Here is a 17,544-nt window from a genome sequence, read left to right as displayed (position 1 = left end):
TGTCAATGCTTTTAATCAGAAGTTGTACTAAAGAAGTGTGAAGCATGAAATTTTTACCATTAAATCTCAGGACAAATGTGAAGAAGTTCGCTGTTAATTTTTTGTTTACACAAACTATATATTAACAACCCCAAAAGTACGGCTGTGAGTACAGTATATAAGCTTCATGTATATAGTCAACATATATGTCCTTACCGTAGCATGAGTGATTTGTACTAGCACCTGCATGCAGGCCACTTATCTCCATCAGGCAACTATAATGTGCCAAATTTATAACTTCAACATTTTGAATCCTATTCAGGTGTGTTCACAATGGAAAGAAATTGCATGCATCATGAGAGATAGTGAATTTCAGGAAAGCGAGGAACTTCTCATTGATATTTTCAATGTAAAGGTTTGCCCTAACTTGTGCTTTAAATTTGTGGTTAATTCTTATAAACAATCACACTGAAATTCTAACATGTTTAAATTATATGAACCTATGTTTGTCATTAATGTGCCTAGTTAAAGCATATAGAGATCACTTGATGTCATAGTTGTGGCTCCAAATGTTTGATAAATCAAGAGCTGATCAATCATTAATTCCACATAAACATTTCAGCCAATACAATATCTTCAGTGCACGGCTGGAAACCACACAGCCCCCTGCCCCTGCTATATTATATACGCAGTTAACGCTATAACTATCTATGCTCTCACTTTTGCTATCCACTGTTTAAGTAGTAATAATAACCCAGCTCATTGCTTCTAATGTGGATGAACACTGATATTTGTAGTTAACTGCTATGAATTTTTTTTTTTTCAGTGCAAAGAGTGGGGGTTCCTTCTTTTGGCGCTGTTTGGAACAAGCCTTGGTACAGGTGATTACGACCATCTAACTGTGGAGCATGTGCCAATGCTTTTTAGAATGCATCGCTAATTGCATCACTTGTCTAACCAGGCATTTGAGGCTGAGCATAAGCTGCAAAGGCAGCTCTACAAAAGAGCAACCTCTCATGACTCATCAGGCAATACTTCGTCATGTAAGTTGGATTTACTTGTTAATTAGGTCCATTAATTATTCTTTTGAGATGCCAGCCTGTTTTCTACAAAATGTGTTTGAGTGGTAATCAAATCATATACATAGTAAATGGTTTGAACCAAGGAGTATTAGTTTCTCTACTGATTTGTGTATGATTTACTAATATTACATGTACACTGTATTGAAATTGTGTGACTGTGTGACTTTGAATTATATAGATTCTCAGTCAAATCATATTGAAGTATCAGCAATAGTCTTGTTCTTTTTTTTTTCTGCTATAGTGGACCAAATCCTCACCCATCTCTACAGAGATGCTACTTGATATGAGACTGGCATTCAGAGAGGCTAGACATTGCATCACATCAGGTAATAAGGTTATCCAATGTTGTGAAATGCTACATTAATTGGCATAACTTACGAAGTTGTAATTTCCCTTTGTTTGGCTGATAAGTAAAGGAATCAGCTCTACTGTCAGTATATTGGAGCAGGATTGAACAAGTGCATGCAACCCGTGCTTGTTATATTGTGCTCTTTTATGACACCATTAAACTAAAAAAAAAACATCTCTTTTGAAACATTTTTACAAGTATGCATAAAATGCTTACTTCTGTATCCTAGAGGGTGTGGATGGAAACCAAAGAGGATGTACTGGACAGACGAAGACAAAGAATGCATTGTAAAAATGGATGGGCTATTCTCTAATCTGTTTGGTCCTGATCATTGTGAATATGACTACACCGAGAAGACAAAGCACTGTGTGGTGGTACCAGGTCAATTTCCACTTAAAGATTACCAGCATGAAGAGTGGGAAAAAGCCATCATGGAGGGTAAATGTGAACAAAGCAGCAGCACGCCAGCCACAGCTACAGCACCACAACAACAGAGAAGCAGCAATGCCAAAGCGACACCATTACCACCACCAGCAAAAGTACAGCACATCTTCAGCAGCAGTGTAGCACATGTACAGCAGCTCAGCAGCAGCGTAGCAAAAGTAGTGGCACATGCATCAACAGCACAGCAACAGCAGAAGGAGCGTAGCCCATGGTAAAGGGATGTTAAGACTAGACAACCTCAGTATGCTTACTCGTGGTGAAAGAGCTACTTTGGCACTCCCTAACGTGGCTTAGATTTCAAAAGATGATATTGAGCTTGCCAGGAGCCACACAAGGATCAGAAACCCACTGCTGGTCACTTCTCGCCCACAAGTGCCGCAAGTGCCTTTGACCATGCAGTAGAGTTGTTGTGAGGCAACACATCAAATACTTGTGATGGGAGAGGTATATGTATTGACGTTGACAGACCTAATGATGGGGATAAACCTACAGTGACTATGGGTAGACTGGGAACTTTCACAAAGGAATCAGTTGGTGTTTTCCAGACTATGTGCAGTCTTGCGTCAAAAGTTACCAGAGTTAGAGAAGAACAATGTTGGTAAACAAAGAGCAGAGAAACTATACCAGATCTTGCCAAAGTCAAAGATGTCTTGTATAATTCTAGGCCTAATGAGGTTATTATTAGACAGGGCACAGGCATGATGGATGTTACTGACTTCAGCACACTAGCTTGTGAACGTTATGTTACTGGCTTCACTATTGACACAGCATGTTTGAAGTTTCTTGAGGAGAGCAGGCCCACAGAAGTTGTGTATCTCCCGTCATTCAGCCAAGCATGGGCAAAACAAGGAGCATGTTACTTCAGCCAAACCGTTATACCATTCTTTGTGAGAAAGTGTAACTAAGGAGAAAGTGCTGCCTTTGCTCTGACATCTGCAAATGGTTAGACTTTCTAGTCTTCTCGGATAAGGACGATAAACCGTAGGCCCCATCTCACAAACCTTGTTTGTAAAATAACTCTGTGGGATGTTAAAGAACCCACTCACTGTTTGCAAAGAGTAAGGGACGTAGTTCCCGGTGTTGTGGTTTGGTTTTTGTGCATATATTCTCATGGTTGGGCGGGAAAATGCTCGGAGATATTAGCTGCATTAAGCTACTCTAAAATTGGATGGTAAATAAAGATATGATGATGATGATGATGAACTGTGCTGTGCAAGATGCAAAATACATTTTAATACCATTTTATTTTGCTACACCACAACAATGGGGATTGTTGTGCTTTGACGTAGCAGCCAAGACTGTTTATTTTGATGATGGACTGAAGCTTTCCCCACCAAGAGACATTCTAGTTGTTATTAAGAACGTGCTAAGTGGATTTGAGCTTCTGTCTCACAACGTCAGCTTCCGAGAGAAATATTGGAACTAGCCTAAACTTGATCTCCCTTTACCACGTTTGAGCATGCCATGGCAAACTGTGACTGGAGAGGGTTCTACAAGCTGTGGCATTGGTGTGATTCTCTCGGTGAGAGATGTCATCAAAAATGGAGCCTGCCATCCACCATTTCAGTGGAAATTTGAGAACATGGCCAGTTTAAGGAAGGAATTGATGGCTCTTGTTGTTCAATGGAAAACCTAGAGGCCAGTGTATTATAAGGTAGGGTGAGTTAAGGCACACGGGCCAAATGGCCGGAGCTTATTTCGAAATGAACTTGACAGAGCATGAGCAGAACAGAATGATAAATATTAAGGACGGTGCCCACTAACACCAAAGTATTTTTGTGTGGTTTATCACTATGCAGGAAAAGCAGATCTTAGTAAGGACTATTGAAATCCAAAAAGAAAACTAGGGGTTACCACGCATTTTTTAAAGATAAGAAAGCAACAATTATTCTAACAAACAGTAAAATGCAAAGTAATGTATGGCATTTTTTTCCAAATTGAAGCTTTATTATCTCTCAAAAATGCATGGTTACCCCCAATTTTCTTTTTGGATATCGGAAGCACTTGCTAAGTTCTGCTTTCTCTGCATAGTTTTAAACCACGCAAATTTATCCCTGTATTAGTACGCAACACCCATAGGAAACACAATTATCTCTAAAAATCAGTAAAATGCAAAGTAATGTATGGCGTTTTTTTTCCAAATTGAAGCTTTATTATCTCTCAAAAATGCATGGTTACCCCCAATTTTCTTTTTGGATATCGAAAGCACTTGCTAAGGTCTGCTTTCTCTGCATAGTTTTAAACCACGCAAAATTATCCCTGTATTAGTAGGTAACACCCATAGGAAACCCAATTATCTCGAAATGTGCAGTAACAAAAGTAGGCACCGTCCTTGACAGTACTGTTAAAGGGAACCTCCACTCTTAAAGGAAATATCGTTTAAAATGCTCTAAATATATTAAAAGGAAGATATTTTGTAGAACAAAGTATTCTTCTCACCTCAAAAAATTTTTTTTCGGCGTCTAAAGAAGGCCCTCGCGGCCGGTTTGAACTTCCCGCGGTCGCCATCTTGATAGGCGCGCGAAGCAGTCTGGGCTTGTGACGTAACTTGATTGCTCGGCTCGGCGATATCAACCATATGAGCAAAATGCCACACTGCGTTGCAGTTGATTGCAATATTCAAACCAAAAACAAAAAAGATCCCAATATTCGGTTCCATGTTTTCCCAAAAGACGAAGAATTACGCCAGGCGTGGATTCATGCTATCGGGAGGACATCTCTACCGGCAAATCCGCGTTTATGCTCTAAACATTTCGAAGAACATTGCTTCAATGAGTCTTATCTGATGGAAGTGCGACTGCTTGGATCAAGCCGTATGTTGAATCCTCTTAAGACAGATGCTGTTCCGACCTTATTTTCTCACAGACCTGCAGTTCCTGTACGCCTTTCAAGCGTAAAACGCGCTGACAAGCGACAAAGGCTGGAGGTTTGAATTATTTTTTTGCTTACTTTAATATAGGTTGTTCACCGACCTCGTGAACTGTGATGTTTATTTACAAAGTCTTTTGTTATGTTTCTTTGCTCTTTAGACTCTTGCTGCCCTACTGGAAGACAACCCAGGCCCTTCAACTTCTCGGGATGAAAACCAAGTGGCTGTATTGGAGGGGGAAGACGACGATTTGCCGGAGATGTTGTCAGAGAGTATTTCTCCGACCACATGCGATGTGGGGACGCAAACGGAGTGGCCAACAGTAACAACTCTGGTAACAATGGTAGACGATTCAACACAGTGTGATATGCCACCAACCTGCAACGCACAGTGTCAATTTCTGCGCGATGTTTGCGAAGCTGTTCTTGCAGATCACACATATTGTGACATGAGAGCACCACAAGTACCAACAGAAGTAGTAGGAACTGTACCAGATCTAGACTTAGTAGAAGAAGTGGAAGAAATGGATGATGATATTGCCTCCCAGGGTTCTCAACTTGATTTGTTTCCTGACTTAAATGAGGATGAACCAAATGAGGAGGAGAATGCTGATGATGAACCAATGGAGGTCATCATATCCCAAGAAATGGTGTCCAGCCAGTCGGAGTATGAGCCCAGCGGAGACGAGTCAGCCTCCCAAGAAGAAGCCTCTGGATCCGAAGAGCAGACAGTGGAATGCGGCTTTGGCAATCAGCATGTGTTTCTTATTTATGAGCAAAAGCTGAAAGAGCTGTTGCGGTTTTGTCCAAGATGTGGCGCATTGATGGTACCAGAAAACATTGAAGAAGTGCAGAATGAAGGCACACAACTCTCACTGAAACTGAACTGTATGAATAACTGCAACTACAAATGGCAGTCACAGCCTACATTGTGGGACATTAAAGGTGCAGGAAATCTGCTGTTATCTGCAGGAATTTTCTTCTGTGGTATTCCATTCTCCAAGTTTGAGTCCTTTTCAAGGCTGATTAACTTGAAGTGCATTGGAAAAAGAACATACTACAATCTACGAGAAAAATGTCTTTCCAGTTGTGACAACAACTTGGAAAGAACAGCAAGCAGAGGTTTTTGCTGATTTAAAGTCAAGGAAAACTGGAGCTGTTTTGGCTGGGGATGGCCGCTGCGACTCTCCAGGCCATTGTGCAAAGTACTGCACCTACACGCTTCTCGATGTAGAGAGTCAAAAGGTGGTGGACTTCAAAATTGTATCAGTATCAGAGGTGGCAAATTCCAATTGCATGGATAAAAAAGGATTTGTGGACACTTTGTCTAATGTTGAAGCAAATGGCATCAATGTGGATGTAATATCCACTGATCGACACCCTCAAATCAAAAAGGAAATGAGGGTCAACCATCCCAACATAGATCACCAGTTTGATCCCTGGCACGTTGCTAAGTCTGTCAGCAAGAAATTGTCTGCTGCTTCTAAGAAGTCAGACTGTTCAGACCTGGCACCATGGATCCCATCCATTGTCAACCATCTGTGGTGGTCTGCAGAAAGCTGTGGCAAAGATCCAGAGGTGTTGAAAGAGAAGTGGTTGTCGGTCATTCATCATGTGACCAACAGACATGAGTGGCCAGGGAACAGGCACTTCCACAAGTGTGAACATGGAAGGCTCACGACTGAGCAACAGCGAAGAAAGAAATGGCTCAAGCCTGGAAGTGCTTCCCACACTGCACTAGTGAACATTGTGAAGGACAAGCACCTACTGAAAGACATTGTTCACCTGATACAATTTGTACATACTACAGCCCTGGAGGTGTACCATTCATTATACCTCAAGTACCTTCCCAAACTGACACACTTCTCCCATGATGTAATGAAAGCTGGTACTATGCTGGCAGCCCTTGACCACAACTTCAATGCCAACAGACCGCAGGTAAGGCACATATGACACATTTTATGATACCACTATATTTAACCCTTTAAGTCCCAATGTGAACAGGCAAATTCTCCTTACTGGTCTCTATACATTTTTTATATATCAAGTGGGAAGAAGTTTTTAAAACAAGACACTTTTTTTCCTTCCTTTTTTTCTGGCTCTTCAATTTTCTTACTTTTTTCCTGCTGATCAATTATTTTCTTTATTCTCATAACTTCTGTGTTTGACATCGCAAGGGGAAATTTAAAGTAGATCACTATTAAAGAGTGTCTCATAAGGAGACACTAAATTTTACACCACATTTTCAGGCCAAAATAACCCAAAATCTAATTACCAGTCATGTCATATCATTATGCTATTGTGACGGTGCGATTTTTCTCAATTTTTGCGCTAAGGAACACGCGCGCTGGGCATGATGGACAGATTTGGGACGACTTGATTAGGAATCGTCTCCTTCGTCGACGCAATTATTAATATTAGTGCAAGAATCTGAATGAATAGATGTACATCAGAAGTTTGTGGAAGCCGTTGACAGAGTAAACTCACAGTTCGTGTTTTATCAAGTCTAGAACACTCGGCTGTGCTTTGTGTTTTAAACTTGATAAACCACCACTCCTGCTTGTTCGTTAAACTGTACTTCAATAATGATACTAAATATTGGACTAGCAAGAAAATTAATGATATGAAAAACATTCTTATAAGCCAAGTTTACCACTCAGTAACAGATGTCCAATGTCGGTTTTGCATTAATATTTTGTTATTCACTTCCTACATGTAACAAACATGTACTTATTCATTTCTACTAGGCTTTGATTCAAACTGGAGAATCACAGGGAGAGCCCAGATTCAAGATTTCATGGAGCAAAGTGTCAAAACGGTTTGGAGCAGAGCCAGTTCTGGAGAAAAAGAGCTACGAGTACCTGGGGGACATGCTACAAGCAGCTTTTCACTTGGCAGCATCAGGAATAAAGCCTGCACCAAAGGTTAAAGACAGGTCCAGTGTGATGGCTCCAGCAGAAAGGCCAAGCCGGAAGGAGATCATTGACACCAGACAACGGTTATCCCGTTTTAAATAAATATCTCTGTGATCAGGGCCAGTTGGGAAAAAAGTTAGTGTTCAATTGAAGGGGTGCCTGGAAAAAAGCCCTAAGTAACTTCTGATAAATTGCTAGATTCTCCTTCCAAATTGCCTTGTATTCATAATTTGATCTTACATCAAAAGTCACTCGGGTCCTTATTCCACACACCCCTTCAATTGCACTAACATTTTACTGGCTCAAATAGCTGATAACAGAAATATTCTTTATTTACTGAAAGGTCACTTGGTTTCACACATGTGAGTCTTTGGACCAAGCCCTTCTTAATCTTGTGAAACACCCTTTTATTTTTTCCAAGAACACTAAGACACAGAGACCAAATTTTAACCCTCCTTGGAATAACGTCTCATTTATTTATTATGAAGCTGTTTTGGTTATAGAGGACAAATCACCAGGGGCTCTCCCATCTTGTGTATAGTTTTTAGGGAGGATAGACCCAAAGGATGCATTTTTTCTTTCAAGAGAAACTTAAGGTTGAGGGCCTTGCTGCATAATTTTATTGTATAACAGTACAGTCGATCCAGAAGAACAACTAGACAGTAGCATAAACAGACCAATCCCTCTTTGAAGGGGGGGGGGGGGGGGGTGCAAATGTAAGCCTAAATGATAGTTATTACCAACCATTACTGAATTTTGTTGGTTGACAAACAAAATGTTAATGTAATTTGAATTTGTATAGTAAAACAATTAGTCACCTTAGTACAATATTCACTAAGCAACCAATCAAAATGTTGATTTCGTTGGTTGCATCTAGGATTAGCTCATGTCAGCATGAAGCACAGAAATTATATTTTTTATTGTTCAACTTATGGTCAAATTCAATCATGTACTTGTAAGACATGTTGGGGTAATATAATATTCGAATGTATTTCAATCGACAGTTAGAAGTTAAGGAAATTGCTTCAGGGGTTTGCCACACGTGCTTGAATCAAACCATTTTTTCCGCCACTGGTGCAATACACCAGCTAGTTCATTTAATTGCAATGTTTATGAACCAATTATTAGAAGGGAGTATAATATATGATTTTACAGCTTTTTACATGTGCACACAGTACAGTTGAACCTGCTATTTCAAACCCTTAAGGGAAACAGGATATAAAAAAACAGGGGATAGCAACCAACTGAAAAAAATTGGCGGAGAAACCGGTTTGAGTTTTAAATAGCAGGGCGTTTGAGATAGTGAGGTTTGACTGTAGCTGTAAATCATCCAGCAACAAATAGTTGTTCGAAGCATGGTTAGCGCTAACCATTGTTTAAAAGGTATTAAAACCTATAGGTTGTCATGGTATTTAACCTGGGTTAGTGCTAACCATGCTTCGAGCAACTTGGCCCAGGGCAACACTAAATTCAATACTGACCAAAAAACCCTAAAGTGGTATGGAATATAAAAAAAGTATTTTTATTTATGCACATGCCCTGTGTCATGTTACCCTCTCTTAAGTGTAAAGTTTATGAAATTTAATATAAAAACATGACACAGGACTGAAAAATAACAAATAATAGATATTTGATCAAAACTTGTTCGATTCACATTAAATATTTAAAAAATCTCTCCATGCTTGTTCAAGTTCACTGTCAAAGGCACTGTCGTCATCGTCTCCTGCAACATATCCCGTGTAACTGCCATCTTCAGATGGAAAAACACTGCTTATCTTTTTCACTACACATGACAGGATGACACGGCGAATTGTCTTGCCTAGATGGCCATGCACCCACCAGGTGAACTGCCTGTATGCTGAATAACGGAATGACCTGAAAAGCGATAAAGCAGTAATTAGTTCCAAGCAAATAATAATTGGCCATGGCACAATGGTTTTATAAGTAACCTCCTAGGTATCCAAGTCACATGAAGCAAGTTGCATAAAACCTAGTGCAGAGTATAACTGCATAACAGCAAGCGTAATTTTCATGGAACCCACGCCTGGCCCCAGTTCTTCAAAGGCCGGATAACTTTATCCGCTGGATAAGGCACTATTCAGGGTCTAAAATATACTTCACGTAAAACGTTGTCCAAGGTTTTCGTACACTCCCAAACTTAACCGTGGTTAGAGTGTGCATATTCGCTTGTACAAGAGGAAATACTGAAATCTTTGCACAGATTGAAACTGACGGATAGCAACTTATCCACTGGATAAAGTTATCCGGCCTTTGAACAACTGGACCCTGGTGTTAACGAGAATATCATTTCATCCCTACCATCAAGAACTCTGCAAACAACCTTCACAAATGTTGACAGAGTCAAGAGCAATGAGGTATGTCAGTTAGTTTTCACATTGTGTCAAGATGTATTGACCAAGATTCCTCCAAATTTTAAACTCACCAATTCAAGTGACATTTCTGGTGACATTTCAAAATTGGAGCGAAGTGACATAAAAGCTAGCAACCATTATTGCTTTACAACTTGATTGCCTAAGAAAAGTACTGTGGATGCTTCAAAATATATATATTTTAATTTTATTGTTTCCTCGGAAGAATCAATGCATGATAATGTATGATATAAGGAGTTCAGGTGGGTTAGATTTGGCTGAGCCATATACATGTTCAGTGTCATTATATTACCTGTTGGGAACTTCTTCCCTATCAGGAAGTCCAGCACTTTCTCGGTCATGTAAACTAACCAAAGCTGTCCATAGCACATCTCTGTTTAGGCAAACAGCCAGAAGGCTTTCATGCTCAGTAATACAGGGCAATCCTAAGACAAAAGGAAACGTAACGATCACAATTAATCTTGAATTGAAGGGATTTCTATAAGGTTAAAACAGAGAAATATTTGCGAAATTCCACAACAGTTATCTTCTGGTATTCATGTATCTTGGAACGACGATATTCGTATCGCGAATAACCGGAATTCGTTGATTTCCATCGAAACAAACTGTGATTAAATGCAATCAAGGATCAAAATTGAAACAAACCTTCCACTGTCTTCGACACAAACGCGAGTTCTTTGCAGCAGACACACTCTTTTTCAGTCGGCATGACTGCACATCGATCGCAAAGGCACCAAGAAGTGTTGTCAGTGTTTGCCCGACGACTTTCACGGCTAGGCGGTTCAAAATTGCTGATTTCTTCCTCCTCTGAATCACTACCTTGCTCTTCTATTTCTTCGCTTGATGAATACTCAGGTTCAAGTTGATACGGCTGAATAGACATCTTTGAGTATTCATCAAGCGAAACACGCCAAGATTGCAATGTTTACAAATGACCAGAAATGCGTAACCAAGCCGAGCCGAGCAACCAAGTTACGTCACAAGCCCAGACTGCTTCGCGCGCCTATCAAGATGGCGACCGCAGGAAGTTCGAATCGGCCGTGAGGGCCTTCTTTGGAGGCCAAAAAAATATATATTTGGGTGAGAAGAATACTTTTTTATGCGAAATATCTTCTTTTTAGTATATTTAGAGCATTTTAAGCGATATTTACTTTAAGAGTGGAGGTTCCCTTTAAAAGTATGCTTATATGATGATTGGTAGTTATTGATTGTTTAGTATCTATTATATTGAATGATGATATCCTACTTGCAATGATAGCTTTTCATGGATTGTCCAAGCCAGGATGACCTTTCAAAAAATTCAGTTACATGTAGCACGGTCTATTTTACCAGCACTTTGTGTACGAGATACAATATCAGATACCCTGCATCACCAGAACAGATAATAGGGACTTTCAGATTTGACTACGAGTACGAGATTGAGTTAGCGTGGTTTAGATAACCGCTTGTCGCCAAACTTGTTTCTATGGTTTCCTTATCTATTGGCAAAAAACGGGAAAGAGCGAGAGTTCTGGGGATGTGACTGGTTTGAAATTTGAACGTTGTACTCGTACTGTGATCTGCAATAATAAAGCTTTAATTTGGATAAAAAAACGTCATACATTGCTTTGTATTTACTGCTTTTTAGAATAATGCTGCTTAATTATAGCTAAAAAAAATGCCTCGCTACACCCAATTTTCTTACTGGATTCAAGTAGCCCATACTGAGATCTGCTTTTCCCACATAGTCATAAACTGTGCAAAAATACTTTTGTATTAATTAGTAGGCACCGTCCTTAATATTAATGTTTGCCAACTGGAAAACAAAGTTCCCAGTTAAAATTGACTAGCTGCATTTATGTTACTTAACTACCTAATTAAAAGTCACATTTCTCAACATTGCTGCCAAATGTGAAGCTTTCATCTGTGATTTGTACCCAAGCTCCACGAAGATGCCACGCAATGTGGTGAACTGAGATATATCCTGTTCTGTCAGAAGAAGCGAAAGAACGAGCTGCTTCCGCCTACATCTGACAGCTTACTCCAACACCTGAAACGTGCAAACTATGAAGCGTTTGTTTGGAGAAAGTAATGGATGGGTGCGACACGGCCCCTCGCTGAAGCTGGTCTACATGACAAAAAAGCCGGTGCCGAGTAGCCTGTTGGAATTCACAACGTGCACATGCAAAGGCAGATGTCAGAGCAACTGCTCTTGTAACAACACTGGCTTATGTTCAAAGGCATGTTATTGGTCTTTGCTCCCTGACTATGAGACGCTCTGGGAGGAAACGGAAAGTACCTACAAAACTAATGGAGCAAATTATGACAAGTAGAAATGAAAGCACAGTCTCACTTAGTGTAACTAAACAGGTTAAAGCCCTTGGACTGAGAAAGACCTTTCTGGTACCAGCTGGCAACCCAGCTGGTATCATGGTGAGATACAGAGTAATGATGCAGACAGCGACATCGCGTACATTTGGTACTATAAAGACCAGGCTGTTTATAGCCTTGATTCTAGTAGTGGCTTAGCATATCAAATTATTCCTCCAGTTACTTGATCAACTTTACCGGCAGACACTCAATCACAGTATTGTGCAAAAGTAATGCAAACGTAATTTGATGAGTTTCGCGAAATTTCGTTTGGAGCGATTTTTCGACAATATTTCACGAGTCCTATTGTTTGAGCAACAATGATATTTCGCGGCACTCTGGGATAGTTTGAGCGAAATTTCGCGGCACTCTGGAATAGTTTGAGAAAAATTTTGTGGAACTTAGCAATATTTCGAGCAAATTTTTGTTTCTATCTAGCGTTTTTTCGCTTGCTGTAAATGATAGGTTTATCCTGTTTCATTCTATCTCCCTCGCCTCACGGACATGACATGTAAACATTAACACATGCCAAGCGAATTTTAAAATGTCTATGTTTACACCTCCACAGTGGTGCTGTGTTGAAGCTGAGAAGCTCTTGCAGACGTCCCTTATCGTCACAAAAAAGTAAGTATACCTTTAGTCTATACGCGTTCTTCAAAAAAATTATCAATTAGCCCCAATAACATTTCAACTGGCTTTTCTCTCATCCGTCAAATCTAAGTGAGCAACAGATGTTTTTAATAATTCTACATACAAGTCTTAAGCTCAAATAAACTTTAAGCCACATCTTTTTTGGTTCGTTTGAGAAAATTTGGGAAGTGAAAAGGTTAAAAAAGTTTCAAAAAAAATAGCATAAAACTAACAACGTAAAAAATCAGAACCTTTTGTTCATGTTATGTAATTGTTTTATGTTTGTCTTCGCGGCAGTCGAAAATCATTTGCATATCAGCTTACTTCTGAAAAACCAAACCGAAGAAACAGAAAAAAACACGGGAAAATAGAACCTTAAAATAATAGTAATACAAAATAACGATTACGCTGGTATAGTATGAAAGGCGGAATGGTGCAAAATTCAAGGAATCAAAATCGCTTCCAACATCAACAACCAACCTGCAGTTCAACATTTTCTTTCTAGATCAAAAACAAAATCCATCCAACTTCAACAGCAAATACAATAACCAACAACGAAAGTAAGTCAACACCAACAATTCCTCTCGTCCTCATCAATGAATCACCTCAAAACCAACATCGAACAGTCTCAACTTCAACAACCCAAAATTCGTTCAACAATTTGGGGATGAGCGACTGGCTATGGTCGGGGGGAGGTTGGGACTGAAAAAATCTATCTTACGGGAAATAGAAGATGGGGGCCGGCGGAGCTGCTAGCCATAGTATCGGATGGGACTTGTTTTTTTATAGATTTGGAACAGCTAGTCTAAGATTATGAGCAATTGAAAGCATCAAACTTTACTACAAACTATTCATTAGACGAGACTCTTCTTGAAAGGTTTGAAAATGCTGTCCAAGCTTTACGAAACGTGCTTCTTCATGTCCATCATTCACATCCAGTTGCTGCTATATTGTCAGAAATACACACAATCTCCAGCTAATGTACTGGGACTATATTCGTCATGGTGATTTTCCTTGTTGCTTGAGATGCTCTCAAGTAGCAGTTTTGTCATTTAATTTACCAGAAAGTGTTAAAACTGGGCATCCAGGAAGACCCAAGTTTGATATACATGAGGAAACTCTAATTGAGCTGAGGTCACAGGAGGTGTGATGCATTGGGGGATTTGGAATCTGCCATGTTTTTTAAGGGTGTAGGGTAAGAAATTTTTGCTGTGAATTCTGTGGAGTAGTTTTATTTTACAAGGAAATTTGTTTTTTATTGAAAACAATGGAGAATTGGCAGTAAACGAGTGCTTCAATACGTAAAAGAAATAGATATTTGACAGGGGCATTGTGTCAGAAAAGAGGCATTTATTATAATAACTATTATTAAATTCTCAGCCTCGGATATTGCATTTCTAGCGTTCTGATTGGTTCACTAAATCTCGGTTATCAGCTCATATACCGTAGTTTGACCTTATATGGAAAACGAAAGCCCCAGGTGTCGCTAAGCTAAATTTCGGCAGGAAGCAAAAGTTTCTTCGGAAAAATGTAGAAAAAAAAAAAAAAGGAAGAGAAAGAAATGCCAAACAATGCCATCTCAATATAACAACAATAAAGGCCACAAAGTTCGGTATGACACAATTTAATGGTACGTATCTCTGAAGTTTCCTTTAAAATCTTCAAAATTGTAAGATTTTACGATTTTTTAGATCACATAACAACAACAATAACAACCGGTTACCTTCAAAAATTTTAGAATGGCTTGCAAATCCTGGCGGTAAGAGGTTAAAGCCAATCGAAGAAATTTCTCAGGAAGAGCTTCATGCCTGCCTTTATGTTTTTACGAATTTACGAGGACTTCAGATGGTTCATCTACGAAATCCGTACGAGCAGCGGCCATAATGTTCCTTTCCGTCGCTCGGCACCACTCAGCAAAACATTTGCACTAATGTGCACAGCTCTTACGCTTCTCAAGTAAGCTTGAAGTTTAAAAACTTGCATTGAATGCTTGTCTCAGTGAGGTTGTACCTCGTACACTCAGACTTGCCTGAAGTGTTTTAAATTGTCCGCGAGGAATTCAGTTCAGCATGAAAAAAGCTGTCCTTGCCCTGATCTCTTCCTTCGCTCGGCACCACACAGCAGAACATTTGCTCAAATGTGCACAACTATTCCGCTTTTCGATGAGCTGGAACTTCAAAAGCACTTGAATGCTAGTCTCAGAAAGGTTATAATTCGTACATTTAAACGTTTCTTGAATTTTAGATGTCCGACTGTGTCTGATTTTCTTCGCTTTCGATTTTTCATTCAACTCCGTTTGCAAAGCGCTGTGCATGTCATGTGATCATTAAGTTTTCGCGCGCTTTGGTCGGAGGCTGCCTCAACATCCGGTCGTTTAAATTTTTAAAATATAAAAATTCAATAAACTTCAACAGCAATGTCCAAACGCGGAGAATTTAATAAAACAATTATTCCATTCGCACTTGTTGGATATGAGATTAGTTATAGCCAACTCGGCACTTCGCACCTTGTTGGCTATTTACCATCTCATATCCAACGCGCGCTCATGGAATAATTGTTAATTATTTTCTGATTTATTTGCATCGCACTGTTTGCAATCACCGATGACTCAATGACCACTCAAACATATAGGCTACACAAAAGTCCAGGGAAAAGTTCTGTAGTAAATGTATTGCCGCTTTCCACATGAATTCTCTTTTGCACAAGGAACATTTAATATCTTTTACTTGGGTCATCTTTGTTTCCCCCTTAATCTGTCATTGACATTTTGCAGATCCAAATTTGATTGTGATATTTTATTCATCTGAATCTTTTGTTAACAAGATTTTTCGGTTTTCCTTCAAGCCTAGGGGAGTTTGGGGGATTATAATTTATTTACCACAAATTTGCACCTCCAATCATTTTGGAGTGCAACCATGGAGACGTTCCCCTGTAATTCAATAGTTGAAACTAAAATCAGAGCAACATTTATTTTACAAGACAAAGGTTGAAATTTTAAACTAAGAAATAGAATAAGATACATTTGAAAAATGTAACAAAGTTTGTTTCTGCTAAATTGACATATGAAAATTGTAAGTTCTTGGAGGGTACACAATAGGTTTTAGGAATGTAAAATGTGGGATTTTACTTAATTCCTACTCCACTTTACAACATATAAGCTTCTGGTGACACAAGATTCAGGATGTTAAATCCAACTTTAGATATTCAGGAATTCTTAGCTATTTTAGAATTCAGGAGTCCAAGAAAAACTAAATGGGGATCAGGGTTTGTGGGCATATTGTGGACCCTCTTGTACAATTTTCATGTTGAGTTGAACACAACTGTTTAGTATAAAACAAACAATGTGATTTTAGTTGAAGCGTATTTGTAAACACAACAGAACACTCAGGAAAGCATTAGAAGCTAGAGTGCAGACATTAGACACAGAAAATAATCTTAAATATTAACAGCTAACAAAAGCACAGAATAGAAATAGTGCTATTTTGATTTAGTAGAGTTTCATGGTTCTGATACCTGCACTCCGAACCAGAGAGTTTAATTAAAATAATATTTTTATATTCAAGCATTATGCATTTGTTCAAATTCTGTTAGCATGCCTACAATCCTTTGGAAACCCAAAGCAATCCGTTTACTGTTGGTCTGTAGTCCATGAACAGCTGTAACAAGTAGGTAATAAACATGTGAGAAGTTTACCAACATCTATGTCCTGTTCAATTAGTAGCTTCCTTTCTGTGGTCCATTATTCTCTGAATCCAAGCACAATAAAGGCAGTATGGGCAAGGAGGGGCAAATGAGAGGGGGGCTGTTGTACACAGATTGCCATGATACCACCGCACTGACCAACATCTCTGAGAGAAGGGGAGGAGGTCCTGTACTAGTACTGTTCTGTACTCTGACCCCTTAAATGTCCAGCCTTTCTCTGTGTACATTACTCCCTCATGTCTCCTCATGTCCCTCATTCACATTCAGTTGCTCCATGCAGGTGTGGGATAGGGCTTGTCTGAGCATGTAGGACTTGTGGGCAACGCGTACTAGGATGTTTTCCTTTCTAATGCGCTCCACGGAGCGCAAATGCACCAGAGACAAATGCCCCATCGCTAACACCGGATAGCCTGTGAACATCCGCCCCCTCCCCTCAAAAAAATTGGGAAGAGAGACGTCTGTGTAGCGGCGTCGCTAATCGTGTTCTGGACATAATTTTGCATAAATTAAAATCCCTGCAATTTCCGCTGACCAATACGCACACGGGCTAGCTTGCGTGCAAAATTCCAATATTGCGTCGTTTTCTGGTGCGAAGTTCCAGCGAGCAATCGACAGAGTATGCGAGAAGTTTAAAGTTTCGTCGCTCTATTCGGAACAAGTAGAATGCATAAAAGCTATTTTACAGGGAAACGATGTTTATGCAACTCTGCCTACAGGATATGGGAAGTCTCTCATATTTTATGCTGCTCCTATAGTGGCCGATAAGGTCTTCGAGCGACCACGTGGAAGCATTAAAATCGTCATAATTTCGCCGCTTCAAACGCTGATGGAAGACC

General features: G+C 39.6%; 3 protein-coding genes and 1 long non-coding RNA gene across 4 annotated transcripts in view; 3 read left to right on the top strand and 1 right to left on the bottom strand.

Annotated features, from left to right (window-relative positions):
* The window catches only part of LOC146483591 (uncharacterized), a 99,939-nt gene extending 90,965 nt beyond the window's left edge, over positions 1–8,974 (top strand). The window contains exon 2 of the mRNA XM_085105775.1: positions 7,778–8,974. The gene's annotated coding sequence lies outside the window, so the exon portion shown is untranslated. The remainder of the gene's footprint in view (positions 1–7,777) is intronic.
* Positions 306–1,388, top strand: LOC146483593 (uncharacterized). Its single transcript, XR_014863772.1, has 3 exons — positions 306–394; positions 806–1,022; positions 1,303–1,388. It is a non-coding gene; the product is annotated as an uncharacterized LOC146483593 (long non-coding RNA).
* LOC146483592 (uncharacterized) lies at positions 5,829–7,857 on the top strand. The gene is made up of 2 exons (XM_085105766.1): positions 5,829–6,660; positions 7,470–7,857. Exons 1-2 carry the CDS (start codon positions 6,019–6,021, stop codon positions 7,737–7,739), a joined length of 912 nt encoding a protein of 303 aa, XP_084961892.1. The 5' UTR covers positions 5,829–6,018; the 3' UTR covers positions 7,740–7,857.
* Positions 8,975–8,985: 11 nt separating the features above from the next.
* Positions 8,986–11,196, bottom strand: LOC146483590 (uncharacterized). Its single transcript, XM_085105773.1, has 3 exons — positions 10,673–11,196; positions 10,320–10,452; positions 8,986–9,512 (listed from the first exon to the last, which is right to left on the bottom strand). The coding sequence occupies exons 1-3, from the start codon at positions 10,908–10,910 to the stop codon at positions 9,293–9,295; spliced, it is 591 nt and encodes a 196-aa protein (XP_084961899.1). The 5' UTR covers positions 10,911–11,196; the 3' UTR covers positions 8,986–9,292.
* Positions 11,197–17,544: the final 6,348 nt, after the last annotated feature.

Source organism: Pavona decussata, unplaced genomic scaffold (assembly GCF_977016875.1).
Source record: "Pavona decussata unplaced genomic scaffold, jaPavDecu1.1 SCAFFOLD_38, whole genome shotgun sequence".
Lineage (NCBI taxonomy): Eukaryota > Metazoa > Cnidaria > Anthozoa > Scleractinia > Agariciidae > Pavona > Pavona decussata.
The sequence above is the reverse complement of the archived record's forward strand: the minus strand, read 5'-3'. Positions and strand labels throughout refer to the sequence as shown.

Bases quoted from the DNA above. Each gene is read 5' to 3' on its own strand.
- LOC146483592 (XM_085105766.1), top strand. From the start codon at position 6,019: ATGGATAAAAAAGGATTTGTGGACACTTTGTCTAATGTTGAAGCAAAT. The intron at 6,661-7,469 runs GTAAGGCACATA...CATTTCTACTAG, and splicing joins TCAATGCCAACAGACCGCAG to GCTTTGATTCAAACTGGAGA.
- LOC146483590 (XM_085105773.1), bottom strand. From the start codon at position 10,910: ATGTCTATTCAGCCGTATCAACTTGAACCTGAGTATTCATCAAGCGAA. The intron at 10,453-10,672 runs GTTTGTTTCAAT...CTTTTGTCTTAG, and splicing joins TGTGTCGAAGACAGTGGAAG to GATTGCCCTGTATTACTGAG. The intron at 9,513-10,319 runs GTAATATAATGA...ATCGCTTTTCAG, and splicing joins AGGGAAGAAGTTCCCAACAG to GTCATTCCGTTATTCAGCAT.